General features: G+C 37.5%; 2 protein-coding genes across 2 annotated transcripts in view; one reads left to right on the forward strand and one right to left on the reverse strand.

The window, feature by feature from the left end:
• Window positions 1–24,864, forward strand: part of LOC150075085 (uncharacterized) — a 157,183-nt gene extending 132,319 nt beyond the window's left edge. Inside the window, exons 9-16 of the mRNA XM_090389179.1 lie at window positions 1,639–6,228; window positions 7,540–7,667; window positions 11,415–11,661; window positions 14,570–14,710; window positions 16,995–17,070; window positions 19,356–19,402; window positions 22,643–22,896; window positions 23,820–24,864. Coding sequence (XP_090245305.1) covers window positions 1,639–6,228; window positions 7,540–7,667; window positions 11,415–11,661; window positions 14,570–14,710; window positions 16,995–17,070; window positions 19,356–19,402; window positions 22,643–22,896; window positions 23,820–24,032 — 5,696 coding nt within the window. The 3' untranslated portion in view covers window positions 24,033–24,864. The remainder of the gene's footprint in view (window positions 1–1,638; window positions 6,229–7,539; window positions 7,668–11,414; window positions 11,662–14,569; window positions 14,711–16,994; window positions 17,071–19,355; window positions 19,403–22,642; window positions 22,897–23,819) is intronic.
• A 1,290-nt stretch (window positions 24,865–26,154) lies between these two features.
• LOC150075086 (corticotropin-releasing hormone-binding protein-like) overlaps window positions 26,155–27,155 on the reverse strand; it is a 28,490-nt gene continuing 27,489 nt past the window's right edge. Inside the window, exon 8 of the mRNA XM_090388789.1 lies at window positions 26,155–26,898. The gene's annotated coding sequence lies outside the window, so the exon portion shown is untranslated. The remainder of the gene's footprint in view (window positions 26,899–27,155) is intronic.

Consider the following 27,155-nt stretch of genomic DNA (forward strand, 5'->3'; position numbering starts at 1 on the left):
AGCGTTTCACCCATACCGTGTGCAAATACCGTACAAGCTGGTGGTGGATCAATGATGCTTTGGAGATGTTTTAATTCTTATGAAGTGGGTCCCCATGAAACACCAAACAAAATGACTGATACTGCTATACAAATATTCTAGATCAAGTTGTGTCTTTTCTGAATATCTGAGGGACATCTGATTTAGATACACCTATATTCCAGGATAACCACTGTCGACTTCATACGGCCTCTACTATTTTAAACTGGCACTAGCATCACTAGGGAATGGTGGGGGACTTAAGCTAGCCAGTCAAGTCACCAGATTTAAATCCTGTGGAGAACGACGGGACTATTTTGAACGGAAAGCAACAACACAACGGCATTCATGAAACCTGAACGAATTGTGGATCAAGGTTTTCAAAACTGCCTGATATTGATATGAACCATTTAACGGGTCTAGATGAATCATAATGTGGGAGTCACGTATTTTATTATGGGCAACGAAAACGTGGTTATATCATTAGCAAATTAAGCTTAGGAAAACGTAAACCACAAAACAAATACAGCAAATGAATTAATGCTGTTAATCGGATTATAGGTAAGGCAAGGTGCTAGTCTGTTCCCATGGACCTAACTAACCCTATATAAAACAAAAATAAATTAATTAAGCAAGACGAAGAAAGAAAAGGGAAAGACCAATGCAACACTCGCCCTCCAAGGGAGAGTGTTGCTTTGGTCGAACCATGGCTCCTCGCCCAAGGGCTCTATCGGGTTTTATTTACAATAAATCATGGGTCCTTTTGGATCCTCTTTCTCAATTTATATTCTTTGGATTAATACTGCTAGATAATAAATTGCAGTTCCGTAGTTAAATCCAGCATAATGCGTTCAAAGATTCTTCTTGAATTGTCGTTAGTGAAAGCAGCTATATTGTGCCTCTGTTAATCATAGCTTTTCCACTAATTGATCTTCGTCTCGCTGTTCCATTCTTCGTCCATTATTAGACTGCGAGTTCTGGGCAATCAAGAGCTTAAAGGCTGCTTTCTTCTATTTCACAAACAGCTTTGCGATAATTTGCATTTATCCCAATCATTCGCAAACTGAAATGGCAGATGCTTCAGTCCTGCATCAAGCCAGCAATCTGAATAGATCATTACACGGATATCTGACAGGTAATCTCCTGTAGGATTTTACTATCCGCCTTGCACATTTAACCATCCATTAGTGCGGTTGGGTATCCTATACTCTGTTATTTAATTTTTATGTTATCTAATAAATGACAATAGTTTAGAATCCGAGAACAAGAGAGTACCTTCTCAAAACTAGTCTTAGAACACAGCAGCATAATATTTAGGGTAAGGCGCCATCAGTGGTTTCTTACAATTGCGCCATTAGTACTCTTGTGAAGCATACAGAACACTGTAAATGTCACAAGTGTGTGTGGAATGTTGTATATGTAAAGTATTGTGTTGGGTTCTGTTGTTTCTCTGGCCACTTGGCAGCAGGGCTCTCTAGTGGTTCCCTACGTTGGGAAGAATGTATCATCCACCACTAGAATGTGGTGGATGATACATCCACCACTAGAATGTGGTGGATGATACATCCACCACATGTTCTAAAATATCATTACTAAGGTGCGTATTTTTCTTTCTTTTAGGTGTTCCTGTTGCTAGTAGTTCCTTTACTCCCACTACCTTCTTCACTGCCACTACCAGCACCACCTCTACTACTGATGTTGAAGCTCCACGGATACAAACTGTTTCCCCAAGTTTCATTTTCGAGAGTACGATTATATTCTCTCCAAGTGAAATCAGCAGTGAACCAGAAGAGAGTCCTTACACCATTGTTTATGATACAAAAACTATGTTTACGACTTATACGTTCTTTACAACCTTCTTTTCTGGAACAGAATCCTTCATATCAGCTTCTGAGCAAGTAGTATCAAATATAGTGACCGTACCGGTCACCCAAACAGTTACTCCAACACCTGAAGTGACTATGCTACAAAGCCTTCCACCAGTTGAAGTACTGCCAGAAGAGCCGCAGGTTATTCTTGATATTAGTGAACACATTGTCACGAGTACCTCCTACAGCACTGTCACTATCTATGCTACATTATTTTCGGATACAAGTTCTTTTGTAACTCCAATCGAAGAAGTTAAAAGTGATATTTTTACTTTTACTGAGACATATACAATTACAAGGACGATATCTCCATCACCTTCTCCTGCTACTCTACCACCACCTCCACCAACTTCTTCTATCATATTTATACAATCGTCCTTGCCACCGACACCTCCTGAAATATCATTCGTTGAAGTCACTCAGACCTTCTATACGACTTATACTAATTTTGTTACTCTGTTCCAAGGTAGTGATACTGTTGTTTCTACAATTGACGAAGTAGTGTCTAATATCGTAACGCTTACCATACCAGCAACAGATTTGCAGTCTTCGGAGACTTCTGTTATTCCGACCTCTTCACAAGCAGTGCTTACTCCAACGATTCCATTTTACACGACCCATACCTATTATAGCACCCAGACTCATTATCTTACCCTTTTCAGTGGTGATCAGACTGTCCTCTCCTCAATAGAAGAGGTAGTATCTAGTATAGTAACTGAAACAGTAGATGAAAGTGCCATTCCATCGACCTCAACCACAGAAGAAATTATCCTTACTTCAACCATCGCCATCATACCTACTACTACTGCAGAAACAACGACTCTGCTGATGACTGAGACCACCACTGAAATCGAAGAAGTAGAAACGACCACGACAGTGCCAAGTTATCTTCCAGAACTTGTACCTTCTATACGCACACTGCTTACAACACTTACTTATTATACCACATTTTTCAGTGACACAAGTACCATAATTGCCAGCCATGAAGAAATAGCAACATCATTCATCACACTATTCGTTCCTTCATCTTTGCTCTCTGGTCGTCAGACAAGCACTACGCCAACGGTGCTTCCTACACCGGTACCTTCCTTAATATTCCTCACAACTACAGAATATACCACTCTAACGTTCTACACAACATTGTTCAGTGGCGACGAAACGATTGTGATTTCAAGTGAACAAGTGGTACCAGAGGTGATTACGGCTACCATCACTCCAGGATCCACCGAGAAACCACTCCAAACAACGAAATCAAGCGATTCCGTTCTTACTTTCCTGACTACATTCACGCTCTATACCACTTACTACAGTGGAACACATCCTGTGATCACGTCAAGTGAAAGTGTGATTACTCAGTATGTGACTATAGAACCAACTGCTTCAACATCAACACCCCAAATATCAATTCTCGAAACTTCCTTCCCAGGAGAAACAATCATTGGTGTTTCTAGTCGATCAAGTCAAGAAAGCACAAAGGATACCAAAACAGATGAAATTATTGAAGTTATAACAATCGTATCAAGTGCCATTGAAACATCTGTTGCGACTCAGACAAGTACAGAAGAACCATCTATAGTACAAGTAGGAACATCAATAGCCACAGCTGTACACATTGACAGTAGCATTAGAACAGACATAAGTGAAGTCCCAAGCAGCATACCTACAACTTCTCTAGAAGATGTTGATAGTACAATTATTGATACCGGTGTCGTTGTAATACTAGGAAGTAGTGTTGGAACGTCAGTGGATTCTGCAGCTGAGACAACTTCAGATCGTACGATATACATTCCATCAGAAACACTTCAGACAAGGTTCACTTTACCAGAAGAATCCACAGAGACAACTTCAGTCAGCACAACGTATGTTCCACCAGAAACATCTGAAACACAAGAAATTTTGCCGGAATCTACAGAGACAACTTCAGATAGTACACCATACATTTCATCCGAAACTCTTGAGACAGCCATCACGCCCAAAGAATCGACATCAGTATCCATATCTGTTGAAACGACTGCTAGTGTACTGGTTGAAAAGACTTCCAGTGTATCTGCTACTGATGAGAGTATCGGCCCCGAAGGAAGACGTATAAGTGACACTGGTGCTCCAAACATTCTCAGCGGAACATCAACTAGCGTTGCAGATGGGTCAACAGTAATTTTCTTTACAGACGTTCTTCTCCCTACTGCACAAAGTGAAATCACAACTTCAGAGACGACAGAACCACAGATAGAATCTTCTGTACAAATTTCATCTCCTAAGTCTTCGACAGAGGATGTCAGCAGATCCGCAGTCTTCATTCCGTCACTTCATGTCAGCCCAAGTGCATCAGTGATAACACCTGTAAGCCAAGAGGACAGTGACACTTCCTCAGAAATCAAACCTGCTACAGTAATCGAACTTACAGACTTATTAGGCGGTAATACAGCTTTTGGAGGAGACTTCGGATTGGCCCTTAAGGACATTGTTAATATAATAACGGGTAAAAAATCGAAGAATTTAACTGAAGAATCATCCAAAGAAACCACAGAACGTCCTACGACGCTACCAGAAGAGGAGTCCACAAGCGAAAAGGAAGAAGAAGAAGAAGAAGGTTCATTCTATGTATCTCCTTCCATTTTGTTACCTAAGGAAACAGAAGCAAGTTCTCCATCATCCAAACCTTCGGTCATATTAGAAAAGCCATTATACATCCCATCTATTCTCTTGCCTTCTCTTACTACTTCCATAAAAGCCACCTCAAGTGATACCCTCATGCCTATCTTCATCCCAGCAACACAAAAGAAATCTACTATAACATCATCGATAACTGAATCTTCAGACATCATTAGTTCATTTATCGACGAAGAAAGTATCTATCCCCAAGACATTCTTACTACCTCTCCCACATACGAAACGAAGTCATTATTAGCAGATACTGACACTACAGAAATTATAAATGCAACAACAAAAGGACCTACAGAGAAAACAGAAACTGATGCCTCCATTAAAACGGATGTTATTACTGGAGCTAAAACAATATTCATCTTACCAACAGAAACTACGAAAGAAACAAGTCCATCGCAGAGCGGAGAACCTTTCGAAGTTCAGAGTAGTGCTGAATTTGTGCCTGAAGACATTATCGAAGAATCGTCTACTCCAGGAATTGAAGCTAGCATTGGAACCTCTGTAATTACTGGCATTAAAACTATCTTTTTTGACCTCATTAACCCACCATCAGTTACATCAAGTTCAACTACAAGCCGATTACGAGGGGACATTCCTGTATTGGAAGAATCAACTTCTGGTTTACAACCAGAAATCTCCTCTAGTACTGAGAGTATTCTTGATACGACAGTTACAAGCGACAAAAATTCTTCGGATTACAGACATTCCATTACGGAAGATATTACAAAACCGGATAATAGTGCGACCCTTACAGGAAGAGCTTTTACTGGACGATCACAAACGCCGTCTGCTGCTTACACTACATATAGTACTGATGGAAAAACGATTATCAGTAGGACAACAACAGGAGCTACAACCATCTTCTTTCCAATTGGCGGTGCAGGAAAAGACCCAGTCCTTCCAGCTGTAACGACTAGATATGTCACAAGTATTGAAAGTATTACACGTACACTGGCTTTAACAACTTCCAGAGTATATTTCACGAGAGATACGAGCATCACCGTTCCCTCAGTATACACCACCACGATTCCCCCAAGGACATTCGTGTCCACTATTATTGGAACCAGAACTATTCTTGGAATTCTTCCGGAACCATCGGAAACAGTTCAGGCTCACACCACTATCATTCCGTCAGAAACTACGACAACGGTGACGACTACTACGTTAATTTTTAATTCCATTCCATCAACAGTGACACGGACCCTTGTGATACCCACTCAAGCAATACGAACGATGATTTCTAGCTCAACAGAAACCGTTTCTGACTCCAGCGTCCTAAGTGCGGGCACGGAACAGCCAGCAAAACGTCCCGAATCAGCAGACAGTACCTCCGATACGTCCATTCCGTCGGATAACCTTAATGCCAAAGGGAAAGATCGTTTGGATCCAGATAAGGTTATAATAAGCAAAACGGCAACTGTCACGACAATGAGCCCTGACGTGAGTCAAAAGTTTCAGCCAACTTCATCCCACGACGATGATGACTCAAGCAAAAAAGCAACAGAACCAACAGTAAGTGGAGCAGCAACCACTGCTAGAATTCCAGGACGTAAGAAAACAACTTGCGATCCAGAATGTTTGCTTTCTAGTAACGAAGTGTGTAAAGAAAATAATGGTATATATTCCTGCCAATGTCGGCCGGGATACAAAAAGAAAGAAAATGACATCATCTGTAAAGGTAAGAAATTGATAAATCCTAATAACGTTTAGCTGGCTGTAAACAAATATAGTTATAACATATTTTAGGCTAAAAATCATAAATTACCATTCTAAACTTAGTTGCACATCAAGCCAGATTTTCCAATGTCTCAAATCTCCATTATAAAAGGATTAAATGCAGAATATTATGCATATATTGAGAATAACTGAATATCAGAATAACTAAATGAAATAATTAATCCCATTCCTTCGTTTTTAAGCTTCAAAATATATTAAAAAACTACCTTAAGGTATCTCCGGTTCGTTGACCAGATCAGCTGTTCTCAAATGAAAGGCATTTCAGAGAATCGCTGGAAAAGCCTCAATAAGTTCATCCAAATATTTTTTGACTTTGACTGCTCAAATAGTGTGCAGAGAATTGTGAAAGCGGAAGTTCGGCAACCGTCACCCTATCCATTAATGAACTGTTTCAGTTGAAAATTGGTAACAAAGAATCCAGTCGCGTTTCGTCGATGCAATTAGACTACAGAAGAATCCCGATTTGCACCAATTTATTCTTTTTGTACGGACTGCAGGAGAAGAGTTGGAGCAAGCATTGCAGAATCCATCAAGCACGGATTGAATCCACTAATATATGTCTGAGTTCGAATCCCGTCGATGATGGGAAGAATTTTTATGAGTCTTTTTCACAGTGTGTCTGGTTAGTCGGTCTCAGGCGAGGAGAGCATGGTTTTTTCTCCCGGAAACTCGGGTAAACAGAAAATCGACCTCAGAACACACGCATTTCACAGACAGTATATTAAGTAGCCAATGAGTCTAAAATTCCATAACAATAGCAACAACAGTATATTTTTGTATATTTTTGTCTGTACAAGTATGTGTACGTGAATCGATTTGCATCTTATGCGGGCAACCCTGAATAACGTACAGAAAAAGAAACTTTGCTTGAGACCGAATAACTCAGCCACGGTGTGAAAAAAAAGTCTTGTTTCTAGGCAGGAAATAAACTAATATTCTTTTCTCTATCTTGTGAACTCTTCTGACCATATGCAGTCTTCTTTAAACAAACAGAATATTTATTAATTTATAAAGGACTCAGTATAAGCGCTCAAATAATACTTTAAGAAGTTGTACGCATGCATTACGTTATCGCCTTAGTTGTTATGGTGCTTAACACACACAACTTAACCTAGGATTCGTTTGAAGAAGAAACGAATCTAAATAAAACATGCAGTCTGTTCTCTTTGAAAGAAAGTGGTATTTAATAATTTATGCACTGTATGTAATGCCAGTTTCGATATGCTAAACTTTTCTTATAATTTTATTTCAGAAATCAAGACTTTCGTATTGCTATTAAAAGTAATGAAAATGGGGAAGTCGAAAGTGTCATATAACGATGAACTGTCAAACAGGCTGTCTCCTGAATACACCCACTTCTCCAAAATTGCAAAGGAAGGGGTAAGTAAAGCATAGCACATACAGCGCTCAGAGTACAGCCTCCATAAATCATAAAACACGCCGTAATACGCTACCTACATCTTCTTACCAAGTACGTTTGATTTAAGTTAAATAGTTGGTTTGCATTGATAGAATATATCACTGTATTGCCTAAATTGTAATGTTATTAAGTAAAGTGAGACACTATTTACTACAAAGTGTCTGACACGGTCATTTTCTCCGTGCCAGTATCGTGGCTTAGTCACTTGTCTCTCCTTATATGGGTTCGAGCTTAGTCACAGACAGAAAAAATTTCTGATGGCTTTTTCACTCGGGTTTGAGTAAAGCCACAGGCTTTTCCTGCACTGCAAAAAGTAAAAAAAAGCCACCTCCTCATACAGGTAACTGTCCAGTTGACCTTTGAATTTGTTTAAATGTCTGCCTCAACTACCAGCGCAGGCAATTTGTTCCAGCAATCAGCGACTAGCTGGCTAAAAGAAAAATTCCTACAATCTAATTTATACTTCAACCCCTGTAACTTGAATTTATGTCCCAAGTTCTGGAATTCTTTACAACAGTGAAAATTCCACCTTCATTCATTTTGATAATCCTCTCAGTGCCTTATAAACCTCAATCAGGTCATCTCTGAGGTGCCTGGTTGCCAAGCTCTGTAGTCCATATAATTGGAGTCTTTCCTCGTACGGTCACCCTTTTGCCGACCTCACCATTCGAGTTGCTCGTCTTTGGATCCTTTCAAGAAGCTCAGTGATAAGATTTCCATACTTGAACACAGTATTCCAAATGTGGTATTACAATTGTCTTTTAAATTGGGATTATGACCTCTCTGGCAATTTCATATCTGCCCGTATCGTAACTCCCAGATTCCTTTCTTCCTCTACTGTTTTTAATTCAACTCCACCATGTGTATAATTTATTTTAGTGTTGCTTTTACCCAAATGTAAGACCTTGCATTTTGCTGCATTAAAACTTAGCTGCCACTTTTCTGACCAGTCCTGAAACCTGTTTAAGTCATCCTGAAGGCTCGCTGTTTGGTACTGATCATTATCGACAACACCAATCTCTACATAGTCTACAAATTTTGACATCATGGCTTCTATCCCTTCGTTTTGAGTAAGCCCGTCTCAAGCGAAGGTACAGAGGGAGAGGCCTCTCTCCTGAGTTATTCTCAAGATCCTTAACACACACACAAAGAGGAAACCTACCTTGGATGCACACTGCTAAAGAACTGTACACTCAAGCACGAAAGGCAATGGGAAACAAAAACATAAACCCAGGAAATTTAGAATTTGTCTTTGGGGAGAACATAACGAAACATGGTCTTCAAAACTAATTAGCGTTCTACTATTTGATTTTTTTTAAGCAATTAATGTTCCTGAAATAATTATGTATATCGAACTCTAGAAGTATCCCAAAATTTGGCTGTGCTTTTTTTATTACTATGAGGTTTTTTCCACACCGTGGCGGACATTAGTACCATGTGCATGGGAGCAGTTAGTTATGTTATGTTATTTGGTTTTTAGGAGCATTAGCAACTAAGGCCATATTGCTCCGGAATATGCGGTGGTCATTCCCTGACCTTTCCGCATCCTCCGTATTTGGTGGTGACGGGCTCGAACCCCGGAGCAGTTGGTTGTGACCGTTTATTATTACTGTTCGTCAAGGAAGAGGCTCTTTGCCACCATGCTGGTGGTTGACCCTACGATCGCGATGGTCCTTACTTGTTCCATATACCACATTTCTTTGACTTCCTGATTTAGGTCTGTGTAATTCCTGATTTTTTCCTTGTAGGTTTTCGGAAAGTTGCTGGTGTTGGACGCCACCATGACGATCAGATAGGTAGCCATTTCATTCTTGTCAATGAGAGTTATGCCTGGTCTGTTGGGCGGACTCATCTTGTTCGTTATTATGGCAAGGTCCCAGTATAGTTTGTAAGTAGGGGTCTCTATTACGGCCTGGGGTTCGTACTTGTAATACGATATACTTTCTTTGATCAACTGGTATGGTATTTTTGCGCTAGCTTCTGATGTGTTATCCTGGCAATCTGGTTGTGCCTATGAGTGTACTCCGCCTCAGTGCACTCAGATTGCATTCCGTGATGTGCTGAATTGTTTCTGGGGCTAGATGGCATCGTCCACACATGTCATCTGTCACTCCAGAATCCTTATCGATGCATTTCCTGTGGTTCCTGTTGTTGATTACCTGGTCTTGGATGAGAATATGAATACTTCTGTCTCGGGGAAGCCCCCCCCCGAACGAGAGCCATGCGTTCGAAGCCATCTTATCTATGAAGTCTTGATGGAGGTTACTGCAGTGTCTGCCATGGAGTGCCTTCTTTGCACATCTTTCTGTCTTTGTTTCTTCTGTCTGTGTGAGTGGGGTCTTCTTGTTGCAGCTGAGAGTATGCTCCGTCTGTCTTTCTTCTTTATGGCTTGGTAGACTGGCGCTGTGTTTTTTTGTAAATAATCCCTCATGTTCTTAATCGCCTTCTTCTATTGTTCAATGAGGTCTGCCAAACCCCTCATTCTTCTCCTTCTTTCAGAGCAATGGTCAGTCTCGATGGCCGACTTCAATGCGGTGTTAGCGGCTCTTGGTCATCATTATCCTGCTCGATTTCACAATCACCTCCAAGTCGGTGGTGGTCCAATCTATAATCCATGAGGGGTATTTTACTACTGTTAGTGCGTACATGTTTATGACTCTGACTCTCCCGCCATTCAGCGACCTCTTTGTTTTTAGCAGTCTCCTCAGCCTCTGATGGTAATTCTCAGTCAGGTGGGCCTTGATCTCCTATTGTTCTAACTGTTGAGCCCGCATCATCCCCGATATTTGTAGGTCGCTCCCTCTGTCATAATTTCAATCTCTTCACCGGATGTCTTTCTTGAGGATGGTCTTCACTTTTCTGATCAGCTTCTTACTTCTGTTACCCCGTTGGTACTGGATCAGTTGGCCTATCTTCACTCTTAGATGTTCTGTCTTCTGCTGTAATCTTCTTTCCCAGGCTAATGGTCCCTTTTATTTGTGTTTTGTTTTCTGCTGGTCTCTGGTTTCTCTTACGTTCATCATGGGCTTCTACAGCAGCACTGTAAATAGATGTGTGGATGGTATCTTATGTTACTTTGTTGTTGAGTTAATCCGATATTATTTGCCGATTGAGGTGGTCTGTGGCAGGTCATAGGATTCTGTTGGGTCTCTTCTTCGGTATGGTGTGGATCTTTGTGGAGTCCATTTCCTCGAATTCTGCTGGGGTATTCTTCCACCCTTCTTCTAAATCTGGATATCGCGATTTCGTCTGTTTCCACTCCAGCTGCTCTGATTTGTACTTCTTGCACTTGCTGTTACTCCTCTAGTTCCGCTTCGGTTATGTCCGTATTCTTTGTGGTCGCTGACATCCTGCTTGATTTTTTTCCAAGATTGCAGGAGTTATCAGGTTCTTCGAGATGATGGTCCGTCTCTGGTCTGCTATTCGCTGTTCAATGACCTGAATAGTCGGAACCGTTCCAACCACTTGGTTTGTAGTTTCGTCCTGTTAATTGTCGTTACTTCGTAGCATGCTCTCATATTTCAATATATATATATATACATACACACACACTGTATAACATATACTAAATTCATCCCTTTAAAAATTATTTTAGTAAAATAATTTATGGCCAATTCAAGCCGTAGCAATATCTCCGTGTAAGTCTAGAGTTAAAAGTCTGTATGAAATAAAATTTAAGTTTTTATAATTTTCCTTGACCATTTCAGATAACTGACACGTACAAGTTTAGCAACGTTGGTGATAATTTCGTAGACGCTGAAGTGAATGGTATTCTACCCCCAACTCTGGACCAACAATCTGAAGAAGGTGTTATTGTCAACTTCACTGTTCAAGTAAGCCACGACATCAGCAAGAATTTTCTGGAACAAGAACTTGTCCGTTCCCTCCGTGCTTCCAGCTACAAAGTGGGAGACAGTGAACTCTATGCAAGTCCTCTTGCTCAGGGTGTGAGAGGTATGTGGTTATTAAGCAGATTTAAGTTAATTTATGCCAACTGCTCAAGAAAATAACGGCATCTTTGAGCAGCCAGCAAAATAAAGTTTTTCAAGACAGTGCAGAGATGGCTATTATGTACACTAACCTTCGACACCATCCACATCCCCCCACTTCCTTGAACAATATGACACCTGTGGAAAAAAAAAAGATTCCTCAGTGTCTCTTTCCTTAAGAGAACCACAATCCTCAATTCAAACCAACGCATTATCTCAGGAACCATCGCCTCGGAGATACCCTCATTATTTATTGTCTTTACTGTACCGTTTTCATCGAAAATATAACTAACATTTTATGATATGCCGATTATGTAAAGGTACTAACAAGGACACTCCAGGATAACAAGGATGACGAACATCAATATCCGAACCAATGTGAATCTCAGCAACCTCAAAGACTACCTTAAATTCTTCAAGCTCTTTACTAACACATGAAAATAAACCTAAATCTTCATTGCCCTCAAAAATAATCTAACCTAGGCCATAGAAACTATTGGAGAGTCAGTGATAACACACAACGTGCCCTTAGACTTATGTCCTTCCACTCTAAGCTACTTTCACATCAAAATAAGTTATTTAAGTAGTTAAAATAAGCAGTGCATTACTCCTGTTAAGAGGATAACTAAATTTTGCAAAATAACCTCGAACATGCCATCACGCAAAAACTTTTTAAAAACGTGTTCCTTAAATCAACATTCTATTGTTACTTTTTGAGTGAAGGAGCCCTCCCGATTATTTAATTTCTTTTAATAAACGAATATAAGCATGTTCAATTCGAATGACAAAAGACACGTCATTATATGTGATATTAAAGAGTCAAGCATTGCTTTGGGCGAGGCTATGCAAATTCGAAAGTTATTTATATTAAAGTAGAAAATGCAGAATGTTCAATGCGGTTATAATGAACGGAATATGATTTAAGAAACCATATATCCAACATAAAAATGTTTCATTAAGTGGAATTATCGTTCGCAGCTGTAATTTTACTTTTGGAGATATTTTCTCACTCCTAAGCATCTTCGTTTGAGTGGGGCTGACCTAGCTTCCAATACTTATACAGCATGAATGTGCATAATATTTTTATAGTGAAAGAGTTATTATTATTATTATTAGTCATATAGTGCAAGGAAGCCTGAGGCTTATGCTGCACCAGCCAAAAAAAAAAAAAAAAAAAATCATGCGTTACCCTGAGAGAGAGAGAGAGAGAGAGAGAGAGTGTCAGAAGTAGAAGGGAATCACCAAGAAAGCAAGAAAGAGAATGATGATATCCAGCTTAGGACCCTGGGTTTGCTAAGCCCATACTCACCAGATGTGAGCCCTGGGGATTTCATATTATTTCAAACTGTTCTGTTAACAGCATGTAATCTTCTACATTTTATGACAGGAGAAATATGGCCATTTTATGTATCGATTTTTTGTGCGCCACCCCTCACTATCTGAAGTCCCTGTTGTTCCCATACGAGCTCGACCACTCCAGCCAACCCCGGCCGACGTTGAACGAATATGGTAGACAAAGCTTACGGATAATTCTCTATCGAGCCCATCTCCTCATGCGCGATGTGAATTCGGACGCGCATCTTGGACTAAGTACAAAGTACTAATTGTGTGCTTCAACTTCGCACAAAGTGATGCTCAAGGACCTACTCAGTAGAAAACAGCCGATGTGTACGCACTCATATATGTATATGTTTTTAAATAACCTTTTTATTTTTTCATCCATTAAATGGTCATTATTTAAGTACTACTGCAAAGTATTATTGTTATACGGATACATTCACACCATCTCTTACTATTGCGGAGGGCTTGCCCTCTCAATGTACTTATGGTTCTGACATGCTCACTCCCTGACACATTCTGCCGTCCGGGGAAAAATGTGAACCTGATGTTAATCAATAAATAAATAAATAATAAAGCACTGTAACTATTTATGTCATCTTCCCCCCACCCCCAACTGTCCTACACATTGTAATTCCATTAAGTATTACCGATATTGCTGTGAATGCATATAGTTTTTTGTCAATATGTCAAAAATATTAATGATAGGGCAGTGTATATCTTATACTGTATAAGATAATGAATGACAATATTAAAACCTTATTGTTTCGTTACTTATTTATGAAACTGCTATTACGCATGCGCTATTCTCAGTTAATTTTATATTTTCATTTCACACCATCTAGCCTCCATATTTACTAATTGAAAATAGCCCACTTACCTTCATCCAAGGCGCACATTATTCATTCTTAATTTTTCTTCATCTTTTCACAAATACTAATTATCTCATTATTCTTTAATTACATAACATCTATAATATCACGAAAGCACAACTAGAAATCGTTGTATGAGGAAAAAAGACATTTGGTAGAATAAATAAATAAATTTCTGTTAAGTAAAATGCTAAACTTCACGCATGCCATTAGACAATCAAAATGCTGTATGTACAAACGTACACATATTCAAATTAACATTGAAAGAATATAACGGTGAATTATTTCAGATTGACAACTTAAAATAAAGTTAATGTATTATTCTAAAATTACAAACCGTACCTCTATATATCAAGGAAAATGCAGAATATAGCTGCAACAATATTTCGCAATGAAAGTAATGAAGCTCCTCCTGGTGACTGTATTTAGAGAAGCACAGAAAATATTTTTTAAAATTCCGAAAAAAAAAAAAAAATAAAAATGTATATTAAATATATTCAATTTTGTTTATAAAAAAAGAAAATCGTCTAATAGAAAGATTTTATAAGATAATAGAATTTATATTTCGCTCAGGAATATACACTCATTAGTATGAAGTAAATAAATATTTTAATGTTGATGTAATACTTTATTTAATTGCAATCACCTTACGCTGTCTTACAGATTTCGATGAATGTAGTAATTATGAATACAACGATTGTTCTATTAATGCATTTTGTCACAATCTTCCTGGAACTTATACTTGTGAATGCAATGAGGGCTACGAAGAATTCAACAAAAATGAGCCTGGACGAATTTGTTTAGGTAAGCGTTTATTTATATTTAATATAAATGATGAATTTATCTTATAGTAGTTTTACAGCAGCTGTTTTTGTAATTAGTTTGTTTAATATTTAGAGATTTAATGAATCGTGTTGGCCTGTTGCAATGGAAATACAAGCAAAGTAAATTTTATATTTCAGCAAGGTTTTCGATACAGTCCAACATGATCACCTTTTGCGTAAAATGAAAGAAAATTGCGTTTGAATAGTTTTTTTTTTTTTTTGTTTTTTTATTTGCTTTAAAGAAATACCAAGGCTATGAGGCATCGATGTATATTATGTCAGTAACTTTACTATTGTCAGTTTGCCTGTTTTTCAGGTTGAAAATCACGATTTTCCTGGGAGAAAAACCTTGCAACCCTCGCCCAAGATCACCTGAGTAACTCGCCAAGGTAATCCGATTACCTGACTAATAACTCGAATGTCCATTTGGAAGGATTCGAATCCTGGGCTTTTGTACATACACGGTACAGAAAAACAGCAAGTCGTAATTACAGTTCTACTGTGAGAATCTTCCTGGATACTTATCTCATTTCACAGCGTCATCAGTTTGTTTCTCATCACCAATTAATTTGTTGGTGAAAGAGATTTATGAAAAATAACATGCAGATTTCTGAAAATGGAACAACAGGTCAAGAATCGCAGTCTTGGAATCATTTGGGATGAACGTCTTAAATTAAACCACAACTTCAGGTATCGGAAGACACTCGCTGCTCTTTGGAATACGCGGCAATAATTAGTGGATTTCTTCAATACAAAATTAGTTACTCAGTACGTGCAAAGACGTGTTTATCACGTTGTACTGCACATTTCCATCAAGTGGGCATCATAATCGCAGTTATATTTCAATAACTTCATCAGCCTCAAATAGTGAATCCTGGCGCTATATTGACAGGGAAACTAGATACATCTGACAGTAATGCAGTGGCCACATCCTTAAAAAGCAAAAGGCGCCATCCAAGTTCATCAGCAGCCCCATTGCGTGCAAGACTATGACCTTTAAAGCTTACATGATATATTCCCTTACACCCTCAGTTAATTCGCATAATGGAAATTAATACTGAACTGCTATGTGAAGATGAAGCTCAGAGAAATAGTGTTCGAAGAACTATATACTTGTCTGTAGTTGTAAATGGTCTGAAATCTTTGTCCCACACTCTTCATATGCCGTAACTTTGTTACCTTGTGGAACCTTGAGTATTAAATACTGAGTTTGCCTGCTCAGTAATTATTTGACCTGGATTTTATATGCCTTCGACAGAAAATAACACTATGCTGTATTAGGGGTTAATTCCCTGCAGGCAACACGGTGGTTATAATCACCGTCTTCTCTACACCGGGTGGGAAAACCCTGCGTTCGAATCCCATCAATGATGCGAAGAACTTTTATGGAGTCTTTTCACTTTGTGACTGAATTAGTCGGTCTCAGGCGTGGACAGCAAGGTTTCCATCCCGGAAACTGGTTTTTCTTCCATAAACAGATAAATCAACTAGATAACAAAAGCAATTTATGGACATATTATTATCCATGGGCAAATGTGTTGGTTCTAGGGTGGCCATAACATAAGATTAATGATGTTTAAATAATATATTTAGAAATAAACCGTTTTTAAGAAGCATTATTAGTTACCTTAATTATTATTTATTTTAAGAATAGATACTGTCGATTTCGATATAAAGTACTATTTATCGGAAACTCCAAAGAACTTTTAATTTATTAAGTTCAGAATTTTCGCTGTCTAAAATTTCATATACCGGCCTTTGGCCTAAAAGATTTCAACCCTGAAAAGTTCATAGTGCTGTACGAATCTCATCTTATAACCTTATGAAAATCATAGCACATTGTAATACTTAAAAAAGATCGATAAATTTTCTAAAAGTTCAATAAAATTCACAAATTTTACGAATTTTGTACAGGAGCAGTAGACAGCAGCCCTGTCCTTCCACGCCATCTTGGGAAAGCTTGTATTCGATTTCTGTCGCTAGCTGATTTGGGAAATACTTCCTGTTTCTCGCTCCTTGAAACATTGACTTTCATCCCATTTTGAGCTAAACCGACTATGAAATATATACGCAGTTTACAAAGTATACTTAAGTCTCGTGGACTTATTTTTCTTGAAAAAAAAAAAAAAAAAACTAAACAGTCCAAAGCTTAAAATATCCTATTTTTGTAGAATTCTGAGCAAAAATTGTTTGAATTTTTTTTAGAATTAAATTAATTATTTTAATATCTATTTTTTAACTGATTTCTTGATTTCTGTTTGTAGCTGCAACAAAGAGTTGTACTTTGTGTTATGGTAGAGGAGACTGCTTAGAGGATGATAACGGAAATGTGTTTTGCAGGTAATGTATTTGATTTTGTTCAATTTTATAATTTATTGTTTATTGAGATACACTTTTTCACTGGTTAGAAACGTGGATATCGCTCTAAGACGTAGAAATCGCAATACCCAAACAGATCTGGCAAATTCCGCTGAAAATTCAAGTAAATACAAGTAGATATAAAAAAAAAAATATATTTTTTCTGTTTATACTCCGGGACGACCAAATGATCAGAGGAGTTCACAAGATAGACAGAATACAAGAAACAGCACCGTATTCAGCAGTCACGGGCTTGAACCCCGGTCACTCAAGGCACGTGTACTTATGCACCCGCGCGCCTGACCACTAGGCTACGGCGGCCTATATGAGAATGAAATGATATAATCAGAGCAAAAGAATTTATTCTCTCAAAATAGAATACAATGTACGAGCCATTTACATTGTACTCTTTGTATGAATAATCCGATTGTCAGGATTATTCATATTTCCTATTAAGTCTACAATCTCATTTGCCAAATACTGATTTTAATTATGAATGATGTAATTTGTATATATCAGAAGCAGGATGCTTTACCTTTAAGTTCACACACCATACAGTTTTGTTAACGTAATGTACAGTCCTTCCAAACTAAATTTCATTCATCTTTGTCAATTATTTTTTGCAACTCACTGAACTTTTTTTTGTTTACCTTAACTTTTATCCATCAGTATATAAATAATGATATCAACCTACCATTTAAAAAGTGTTGAATTTATTTTTCTGTCGTTGTGTTCATTTTGTTTATATCAAATACCATTTATATATACACACCCAGTGATCACTCAGTTATGACCACCTACCTAATAACCGTGTTGGACCATGGATTGACTCCACTAAATATGTGACCATTGACTCCACTAAATATGTAAAGTCGTTCTGTCCGGGAAAAATGCAACGTGACCGGGTGCACACGGTCTCCTAAGAGCGGCCAGTATATCTCACCAGGGTAACATTGGTCCATACGCTTGTTTTGCTGACAAGAACTAGGGAGTCCTAGTTCTTCCTAGCAAAACATGCCCCACCATAAGCAACCACCGCCACCTGCCCGGTTAGTGGGCACCAAAATATGAAACAAAATTCCACTTTGCGTAATCCACGCCCACCACGAAAACCACCTTGCGTAATCCTTTATAGTTCTGATACAGAAATCATACATACATAGAAAATTTGAAAAATATTATACATATAAAGAAAATTAAAATTACAAAACGTTATACATACATAGAAAAATGACATAGTCATTTACACTATTAATTCATTCTGTTGAACAAAAGGGAATATCCTCAGTCCTATAGGTCTTTTGAAGACACTATAAATCGCTCATTTCAGATTTTTATGAGTTCAAGGGCACTTGAAGTCTTTTCTGAATTACGTTCTTCATTATGTTTGTAGTTTTGTACACAGATCCGCTGCAATGAGCTTCCTGTAAGTTTTTTCATGGCAGTATTGCGAGCTATATGGCATAGTTGATTACAGATGGGGCGGTCACAATTCAGTGATCAATCAGTGTATATGTAGTTTGAGAAGTGCAGTTTCGTCTCAAAAAAAAGTAAAGCTACATCTATTTATAAAATTATAATTTTCTAAAACAACCAACCTTAAAAATATATTAATCCGATTTTATACAATCAGATTAAAATTTTATATTGATAGAATTAAACGTTAATCTATATCATCAGCACAGATTTCATGCTGGTAGACAGTGTTTATTTATTTATTAAACCACTAATTATATATTAGATTCTATCTCTCATTTCTTTGTCTGAACTGTTGACCTGGTTTTATAAACATGACCCTTGACTAGTTAGTTGGACATTGTGCAACCCCCAAGAAAGTATTTGTCTGGTTGTTTGTTGCTGAACGAAAAAATCCAAGTTTCAAGTTTCTTCCCCCAAGACTTTCCTAACTCAGCAACGGCGTAAAAACATCTCATAAAATGTCTACCTGCCCAAGAAAAGTATATCTGTACTTTGACCGGTGAAAAAAAAAAATCTAATCTAAGCCATTTCCATTCGGAAGAATACATAAGGTTTAATGGCTAATAAAAAGAACTGAATTCATTGAAATGAGCTTTTTGCCTGAAGTAAATAGAATACATACAATTTACCAACACGATTTATAACTTCTGCTCTAATAAATTTCGAACAACCCACCCGTACATAAAAAAAATTATATGCATTTAAAATTGTAGCATGATTCGTACTATACTCTGTAAATTCTTACGAACTTGACCATCAATGGCATTAATATTCTTTTATTTTAACAGGTGTCACCCAATGTACATTGGAAAGAAATGCGAAATCAATGGCCTAGGTAAGTTGACAATGCTTTCTTCTAACATTCTAAGAATTTCAATTTCCTCATTTATCCTTAAATTGAGGAAATTTAAATGTTGATTCGTTTATGAACATTCAAATTACTTAAGGTCTTCCTTTATGAAAAACAGAGGATCTTGAAGCATGATAATATATTATATATTTTTTTAAAGTATGAGCATTTTAAAATATGTACTTTGCCAATAATCTTCGTAATGAGAGAGATGGCTTTGTTGTGAACAAAGGTCACCGCTTTCACATATCATCCTTCCAAAATTACTAAGTGAACCTTACAAACACTAATGGTTATTTCTATTTCTATTTACTTCCTTTCTTCTTTCAACCCTTCCATCAAACTTGCATTTAAAACCATATGTATCCTTTTCAGCTTTTTCATATTAGCTTTCCACTCGATTTTCCCAATAATCAATATCGATCTCCTTTTGTTTCTTGCTCATTCTCTTCACCATCTTTCGGTTCAACATCATTCCAGCTCCATCTGCTCCTTGTAGTGTGTCAGTATTAGGCATATTTACACCCACTGAACTTACTTCTTTATAATAATTAGAAGTATCGTAAATTGGAAATACTCACTCTGGAATTGCATCAGGATTTTTTTATTTATTGTACTAGGTGGTCCCTGTCAAATTCTGGCAACCTGCCGTATATTTACAATATCATACAGAGTATTACAGATACAAAATCGTACAAAGAAAGGTACGGCCATTCAAAATTAGGCAACATGTCCAAAATCCATCCGGACAGCAACCCTCCAAGAAGAAATGCATAATCCAAGTCGCGCGCAATATTATTATTATTATTATTATTAGCCATATGGTGCAAGGAAGCCTGAGGCTAATGCTGCACCAGCCAAAAAAAAATTTCTGAGTTACTCTGTGTGTGTGTGTGTGTGAGAGAGAGAGAGAGAGAGAGAAAGAGAGAGAGAGAAGGAAATCACCAAGAAAGAGAAGAATGATGATATCCAGCTGAGGACTCTGGGTGTGCCAAGCCCATACTCACCAGATGTGAGCCCCTGGGGTTATATAAGGAACTGCGTGCTCTTACTGAAATCGTCCGATGTAATTATCGTCCGAGACACACTGAGTCTGCCACAGAACAAGGAACTGCGCATTACTACTGAGAAATTTTTATGTTCTGAGATAAGCAATGGATAATCCACTTGAAGTTATGCAGCACAAGGAACTGCATTTACTAAAATCGTAATGCATAGAACAAGAAAGTGTAGTAAATTTCCCGAGTGAAACTGCACTAGTAATGTCATGTGGTTGCCCTGCTAAATGATCAGTACAGCACATTGCATCAGGATTGATATAATGTCTATTTACTCATGACAGAGCTAATAACAATTTCTGAAATACGTTATTGTTCGGAAATTGCTTCACCAAATAACGCGCCGACACCCAGTGTGCTATCGGCGAATCAATTTCTGCCGAAAAAAACAGATCTTTCAAATGGAACATCCTCCCTACTCCGATATGGCTTCTGTATATTTCCACTGACAGAGACAGTTTAGGGTCTTTGACGAAATCCCAACAGCAGAATGTGGAAGCCACTAAAATCTATATCAGTAAACGAGTTCCAGAAACGCTTCCAACCGTGGCAGGCAGAAAAGAATGCTTCTTGTAAAGCTTCCCAAATGCAATATTTTTAACAAAAGCAAATACAGAAAATGGACAAAAAATTAGTCTTTGGTGGTATTTAGGGCATATGACAAACGAAACGCGTGTATTTTCTGCACTTTTTTGATCACAGCGTTCAAATTAAAGTACAAGATTAATCCGTTTTCTCTATTTACAGGTATAACAACTGACTGAAGAAGCAAGATTTTCTACCACGAAAAACATTAGTGAGTGGTAGAAAAAGGGTGTAGCATTTGACAGGTCATGGTGTGTGTGCAAAAAATAAACCAGAATCAGCGGCAGAATTGTGATCGATAGTCTGTGCTAGACCGTGATCGGCGACGAATATTGCGTCCAGAAACGAAAAACGATTTCAAACAAGACAAGAACTACTGCAAACAGTTAACTAAGGACAGCATAAGCCGATTTCTGAGAGAGCATTGCAAAGAGATGGATACCTGGAGTACGGTCCACGCAAGAGACAAATCTTAACAGCTTGTTGACATTGATCTTTACCATTAAAAAAACCCCTACTAATATGGGCTATAAGGTAAAAAAATTACTGTTGATGGTTGGAAAGCTGTGATGTGGTTAACGAATCCAATATACAAGAATAGAAAACCTGACACGGCCTACATGCGTTCCAATGGGGAAATATGGAAATTCAACAATACCAGAGTTCTTTTCACAGACCAGCAATACAACAGGAGAAAATTCAAGGAAGCGTTCTATATAAAACTGTACGAAGGCACATATGTTAACAGAAAACAAGGAATTGAATGTAATACGCACAATACGTCAACTTATTTAAAACGACAGTAGAACAAGACCTCAAAAAACAGGAAAGAAATCTCCAAAAAACAGAAGAATGGCCAATTACCACCCCCCCCCCCTCCAGAAACTAGCCAGCCAAACAACTTTCAAAGATTTGAGAACGAGGTTAGGCCATGCACTTCGAGACTATAATCTAAACAAGAATCACTAGATCCAGAATAACCTACCTAGCACTCTACTACTGGACGATTGAGTGAAATCCTCTCTTAGAAAGAACCTGTTGACAGCACCTCTTGCCAGTAGGGATCGAACATTCGGCAAGCAGGGGGTTGACAATAGATAAGACTACATGATAATTCTTACCTGTATTATAAATTAATAATAATGCACAATATAAAGTATAATAAGTAACAGTTATATATGAAGTTTTGTACTTTTGCTAATTATTATTTATATTAAAAACTAAAATTCTTAAGCAAAAAAAATCAGTAATTCATCAACTTCTTTTAATATAAAAATGTTATGTAAACTGTCATTAAGAGAGGGTTTAGTGTCTCATTCAATTAAAACAAGTTCGTATTTGTAACATATCGTTTAAATAAAGTTAGGACTCTTTCACTCAGTAAAACTTGGACCGTGCACGAGACTACTCGTAGATTCTCATTCTGGAAATTAATATAATATGAATTAGATAAGATAAAAAAAAGCCTTATTTATACGCTTAAGTAGCACCCAAAAGGTGTCACTTTACTATTGTTCATAATAGTAATAAGCTAATAATGATTTCTTTAAAATTTAATATTTCCATTTTTTTCCTTTAACAGTTCTTGCTATTGCACTTCCAACTGCGGTAGCTGTTGTTGTCTTACTACTGTGTGGAGCCTTGTGTTGTTGTCGTCGTTTCCGACGTCGTAACAGTCACAAAAACGATCCAACTGGTATTTTCCGAGGGATCGCACTTCGTGGACCCATGACAGGAACTTTAGACAGGAAAGCAATAATCGTTGATTCTTCGAGCGAAAGCAGTGGCGATCGAACCACCATGAAGACTTCACACGCATTTGGAAGTAGTTTCGAGGTGAGTTTCAAAGAACTTTTTGGTTTAAGAGCAAGACGTTGACTAATTCTAGAACAGTTTAGAACTGCTCGTTAGTATATCTAAAAAACAAAATATGACAGTTAATCTGCCGATAGTGATAGTTAATGCCCTTTTTGTGGCGAACTATAGTACCACCATTAAAAACTAGATTCCAGCCAGTCCCCAAAGGTTGTCAGGAGAAACACTTTGCTTCTCAATCACCAAAGATGAAGTCTACACCAGCAGCTCGAAATATTTTGAACCAACGTTGGTCACAATGATCACAATGGGCCATTTCTTGTCCAATTCACGACACTATCAATGCATCACAGACACCGGCTATTTTGTGTAAGACCATCAGAGACGATGCAAAAGTTTCTTGACAGAGATGATTCTTCTTCGTGATAAACCTCACAGCATTTAGAATGGCACAGGCAAGCCTCATGGCCTTCAGAATCACAGCTGAGATTCCAAATTAAATACTTCGTTGACATTCTGCGTTTTTCTTTTTCTTTCTCTTTACAAAATGGCAATGGAAAACCCCAATTAATATTTTAAAACATTTATATTTTAATTTCTGAGGAGTCATAGGCTTCCAATATGAGATATTCAATACCTGTAATCTACTTTAATATGAGTATATTTGTATAACATCTTGTGCTCAGCATAAAATAAGTTCTACAAAGATGCTAGACAGACTTAAAAATTGATCATTTGTTTTCTATAGGCTGTATTTTGTTAAATCCAGTTTTCTTATACAATATTTGTTTTCAATTATTTTATTCTTTATTCATTTTAATAACTACTTATTTTATTAAATATCTATTATAATATTACAACGTTCTTAAGTATTCTATCAAACTTTTTCATTAAAATCTATGAAACGGAACTACATGTTAATTTTTTTTTCACTTCCTTTGCAGGAATCCGGCGATGTTAGTATCAAGAAAGAAAGCAAGAAGAGTGACCTCAGTCTCGACAGGAGCCTTTCCACTGGCTATACTGTCCCTCCTGTTATGATCCCACGTGCCAAGCACCACAGCCAGCAACAATCTCACCAACACCACCACTCTCACCCTCAGTCAAAACAGGTTCCCAACTATGCCGTCTATAAAGGTCAGGTATACATGTGGTGAGGTCATCACAGTATAACTGTTTCATTCCCGCCAGGTGCGGTCGTCTGTACCAAAGCACTTCAAAGTGCGTTGATGGCAAACCTGTAATATGACTCAAACACCTCTGAATGCGCTATCGATTGCCAAAATACAACGAAGTCATATCAACATCAGGTTGTGCTGTGCTTCGTGCTGACACAGTCCATCTTTCAGAAATGGTAGCGGATATCAATGGCAGAAATATCAGTGCACGAAAATGAGCAATCTTTTCAGATTGCTTCGACAAGTAAAGGAGAACGTATAACTACCTCTCTCCTAAATCTTGCGTGGCAATGTAAGTGAACCCCTAAAGATGTGATGTCTTTTTCAGACATTTAGTGCTATGATTATTAATGAAGAAAGAAATGTCTGTCACTTTCTAACAGTAGAGGAAGTAAACTAATAAATAAACTAAATCTATTGGACAATACTGCATCCAAATGTGACTCGAAACGGACAATTTTGGATGGCACAAAACATCAGATAGTGACTGTTAGTATTCAAGAGATGAGGCCAAGTGTTCCCGTATAGACTCTTGTTCAACTTATGTCTAAGTGTAATTAAGCAATTTTTTTTTGAAGGATGTGCGCGCGTACGAAGAGAACTATAGAATGAAAATAAGTCACCAGTGTAAATTATCGCTGTTCTCTCCGTGATAAGTGCCACTGTTATAACTCCGAAGAAGATATGTGTTCTGAAATTAAATACATCTAATACGAACGGCGACCACAAAGAAGTACAATGTACTCGCTGTCCTTACTTTCTTACGTGTTTGTATAGTTTCTAACAATCTGTCTTCCTTACCATGTACCTGTAGTGCTCAATAAAGGTTCTTTTTAACCTAAGACTCCTTCAATCACATGCAATTACAGATGCATACGTATCTAAAGGTTAATTAAAAATAATTTTTGATTTCCCTTTCTCATTAATATAGTTCATACAAATACAAGTCGCAAGCATTATTCATAAAGAATGGTTGTAGATGGCTTTGTCACTACGATTATTATGTAAAATCACAGTTTACCAGAAGAAGATAATTGCATATTAAAACTAACTATTATAGTAGGGTCACCTGGAAAGTCCCTTTCAGCTACTCATGTGTATTGTGTCTGTAAATTTCGCATGTTCTCTGGTCGATTTTGCCTGCTTTGCTGGACGAAAAATCCCAGTCTTTCCCTGGGAATCTTGCTATCTATGCTTGAGACCGACTAACTCGGCCACGGAGTAAAAAAAAAGCCTATTTAAGAGTCTCGCGTCATTGATTGGGAGGATAATTGTACATGTGGGCAGAGCCTCTTTCTGCTAATGTTAAACAAACTGAGTTTTTAGTGCATTGATCTCATATTGTGGAGGATCCCCACCAAGTGTTGTCTTGGTAGTGTACTACTCTAAATAAAAACACTTCTTCGATGGAGAAGCATACAGCTATTTATTTAAAGTGTATGCCACTACTCACACCATGGGAATCTCTTCGGCGGATAGGTAGGACTGTGTCCAGTGACGAGATATATCGACAATATGTGAGATGCCATACGAGCGGAGAGCATTCACAATATGAGATAGATGCACAATGTAACAAACCCACAGACCCAGTTTACTCGAAACTATGTTCATAAAGAGGCTATGTCCAACATGTAAAATGATGTTTTATATCTTTTATTGCTTCGGGCTTTTGCCTTAGACTTAACCATGTCTACAACAGAAGATAATTGGCATTCCTTGCCAGTCACGTCAGAAAATTGCTTAAACAGAAAGGGCTGGTAAAGTTCGGTCCTAAAATTCCAAATCATATGACAATCAGTTGGGCTAAAGTTTGGATTAATTAGCAGAACATAATTCAGGCCGTGGTGTGTTAGTTCATTTTATCTGGAATTCTTTATTGACCTTGAACAGCAAATTTGCTCTTCAAATATGAACTGCACAAGTAAAGGAGAATGAAGATACAAACAATAGTTTTGCATTATTTGCAATTATTATCAAATAATTAGGTCAATTAAAACGAAATGATTTAAATATTTTATTTTTTAATAAAGTTTAACCATCGACATGTTTTCACTCGAACGAGTAGGAACAAAAATAAATAAAACTTTACAACTTTGCCTTGCAATACAAGTTGTTAATAGTTAACAAGTAGACATTTCCGTATGAAAACATGTTGTTATCAGTGATGCACAACCCGTGGTCAGCCATAACGTTTTATGCAGATCTCGCGACTGTCTTCAAGACATCTGATTTAACTTGAACTATCTGGCGTTCATTGTAGTAAATTTTTGTCTCTCGAGCACCAAAAATTTTCTAATCAACACAGAAGGCCAGGTATTTGTGCAAGTTTATTTCGAATTAAATGTACGGTATTTTCGAACATACTTTTCACTAATAAAGTTGAACAGATCAGCACAGCCAATTTAAAATTTCAGTCCTATCGTGTGACTGACAAGTATGCCAGCCAACATTTAGTTTCTATTATTATAAGTTCAATTCGCCAGTTACGTTTTATTATTTTTAAAAATATATATTTTATGATCATTATTAAATAAGCTTGCGCTTATTTCATTTAATTATTTCCTCGAGTAAGAAAATATCTTCTCAATTGCATATCGCAAATAAAAATTCTGTTATCATATTTGAAAATTTTATCATTCGGCAGCCCGATAATGTGGCCCTTTCAATATAAAAGGTTGTGCATCGCTGCTGTATCAAATTACAATACTTCATCAGGACACATAACTACAAAAAATAAGTAAAGCTTGGTTTCTGGAAAGTATTTGCATCAGATCGCTTTGGTCTCGTCGCTTGGTCTGCAACTTCGGTGTCCCATTGGCTGTAAAGCAGCGAATCGTCCTTCTGCCTGTTATAAAATAAACTGATTATTCCAAAATGAGCAAAATGGCCTTGTGCGTCGAGAATAAGCGTACTGAAATAAATCTTGCGACCACCAATGAAAAATTAAGAAATAAAACTGCATTTAAATACACAGAAAAATAAAGTACAGTACAACAAAAAAAATTATAGAATAAAAGCTATAATATGGATAAAAATAGAAACGACGGAATATACAGGTGAATAAGAAGGCGAGAAAAGGACCATGGTTGATCATATTACAAG

The sequence above is a fragment of the Mastigoproctus giganteus genome, chromosome 14 (genome assembly GCF_048544385.1).
Source record: "Mastigoproctus giganteus isolate SK-2022 chromosome 14, ASM4854438v1, whole genome shotgun sequence".
Classification (NCBI taxonomy): domain Eukaryota; kingdom Metazoa; phylum Arthropoda; class Arachnida; order Uropygi; family Thelyphonidae; genus Mastigoproctus; species Mastigoproctus giganteus.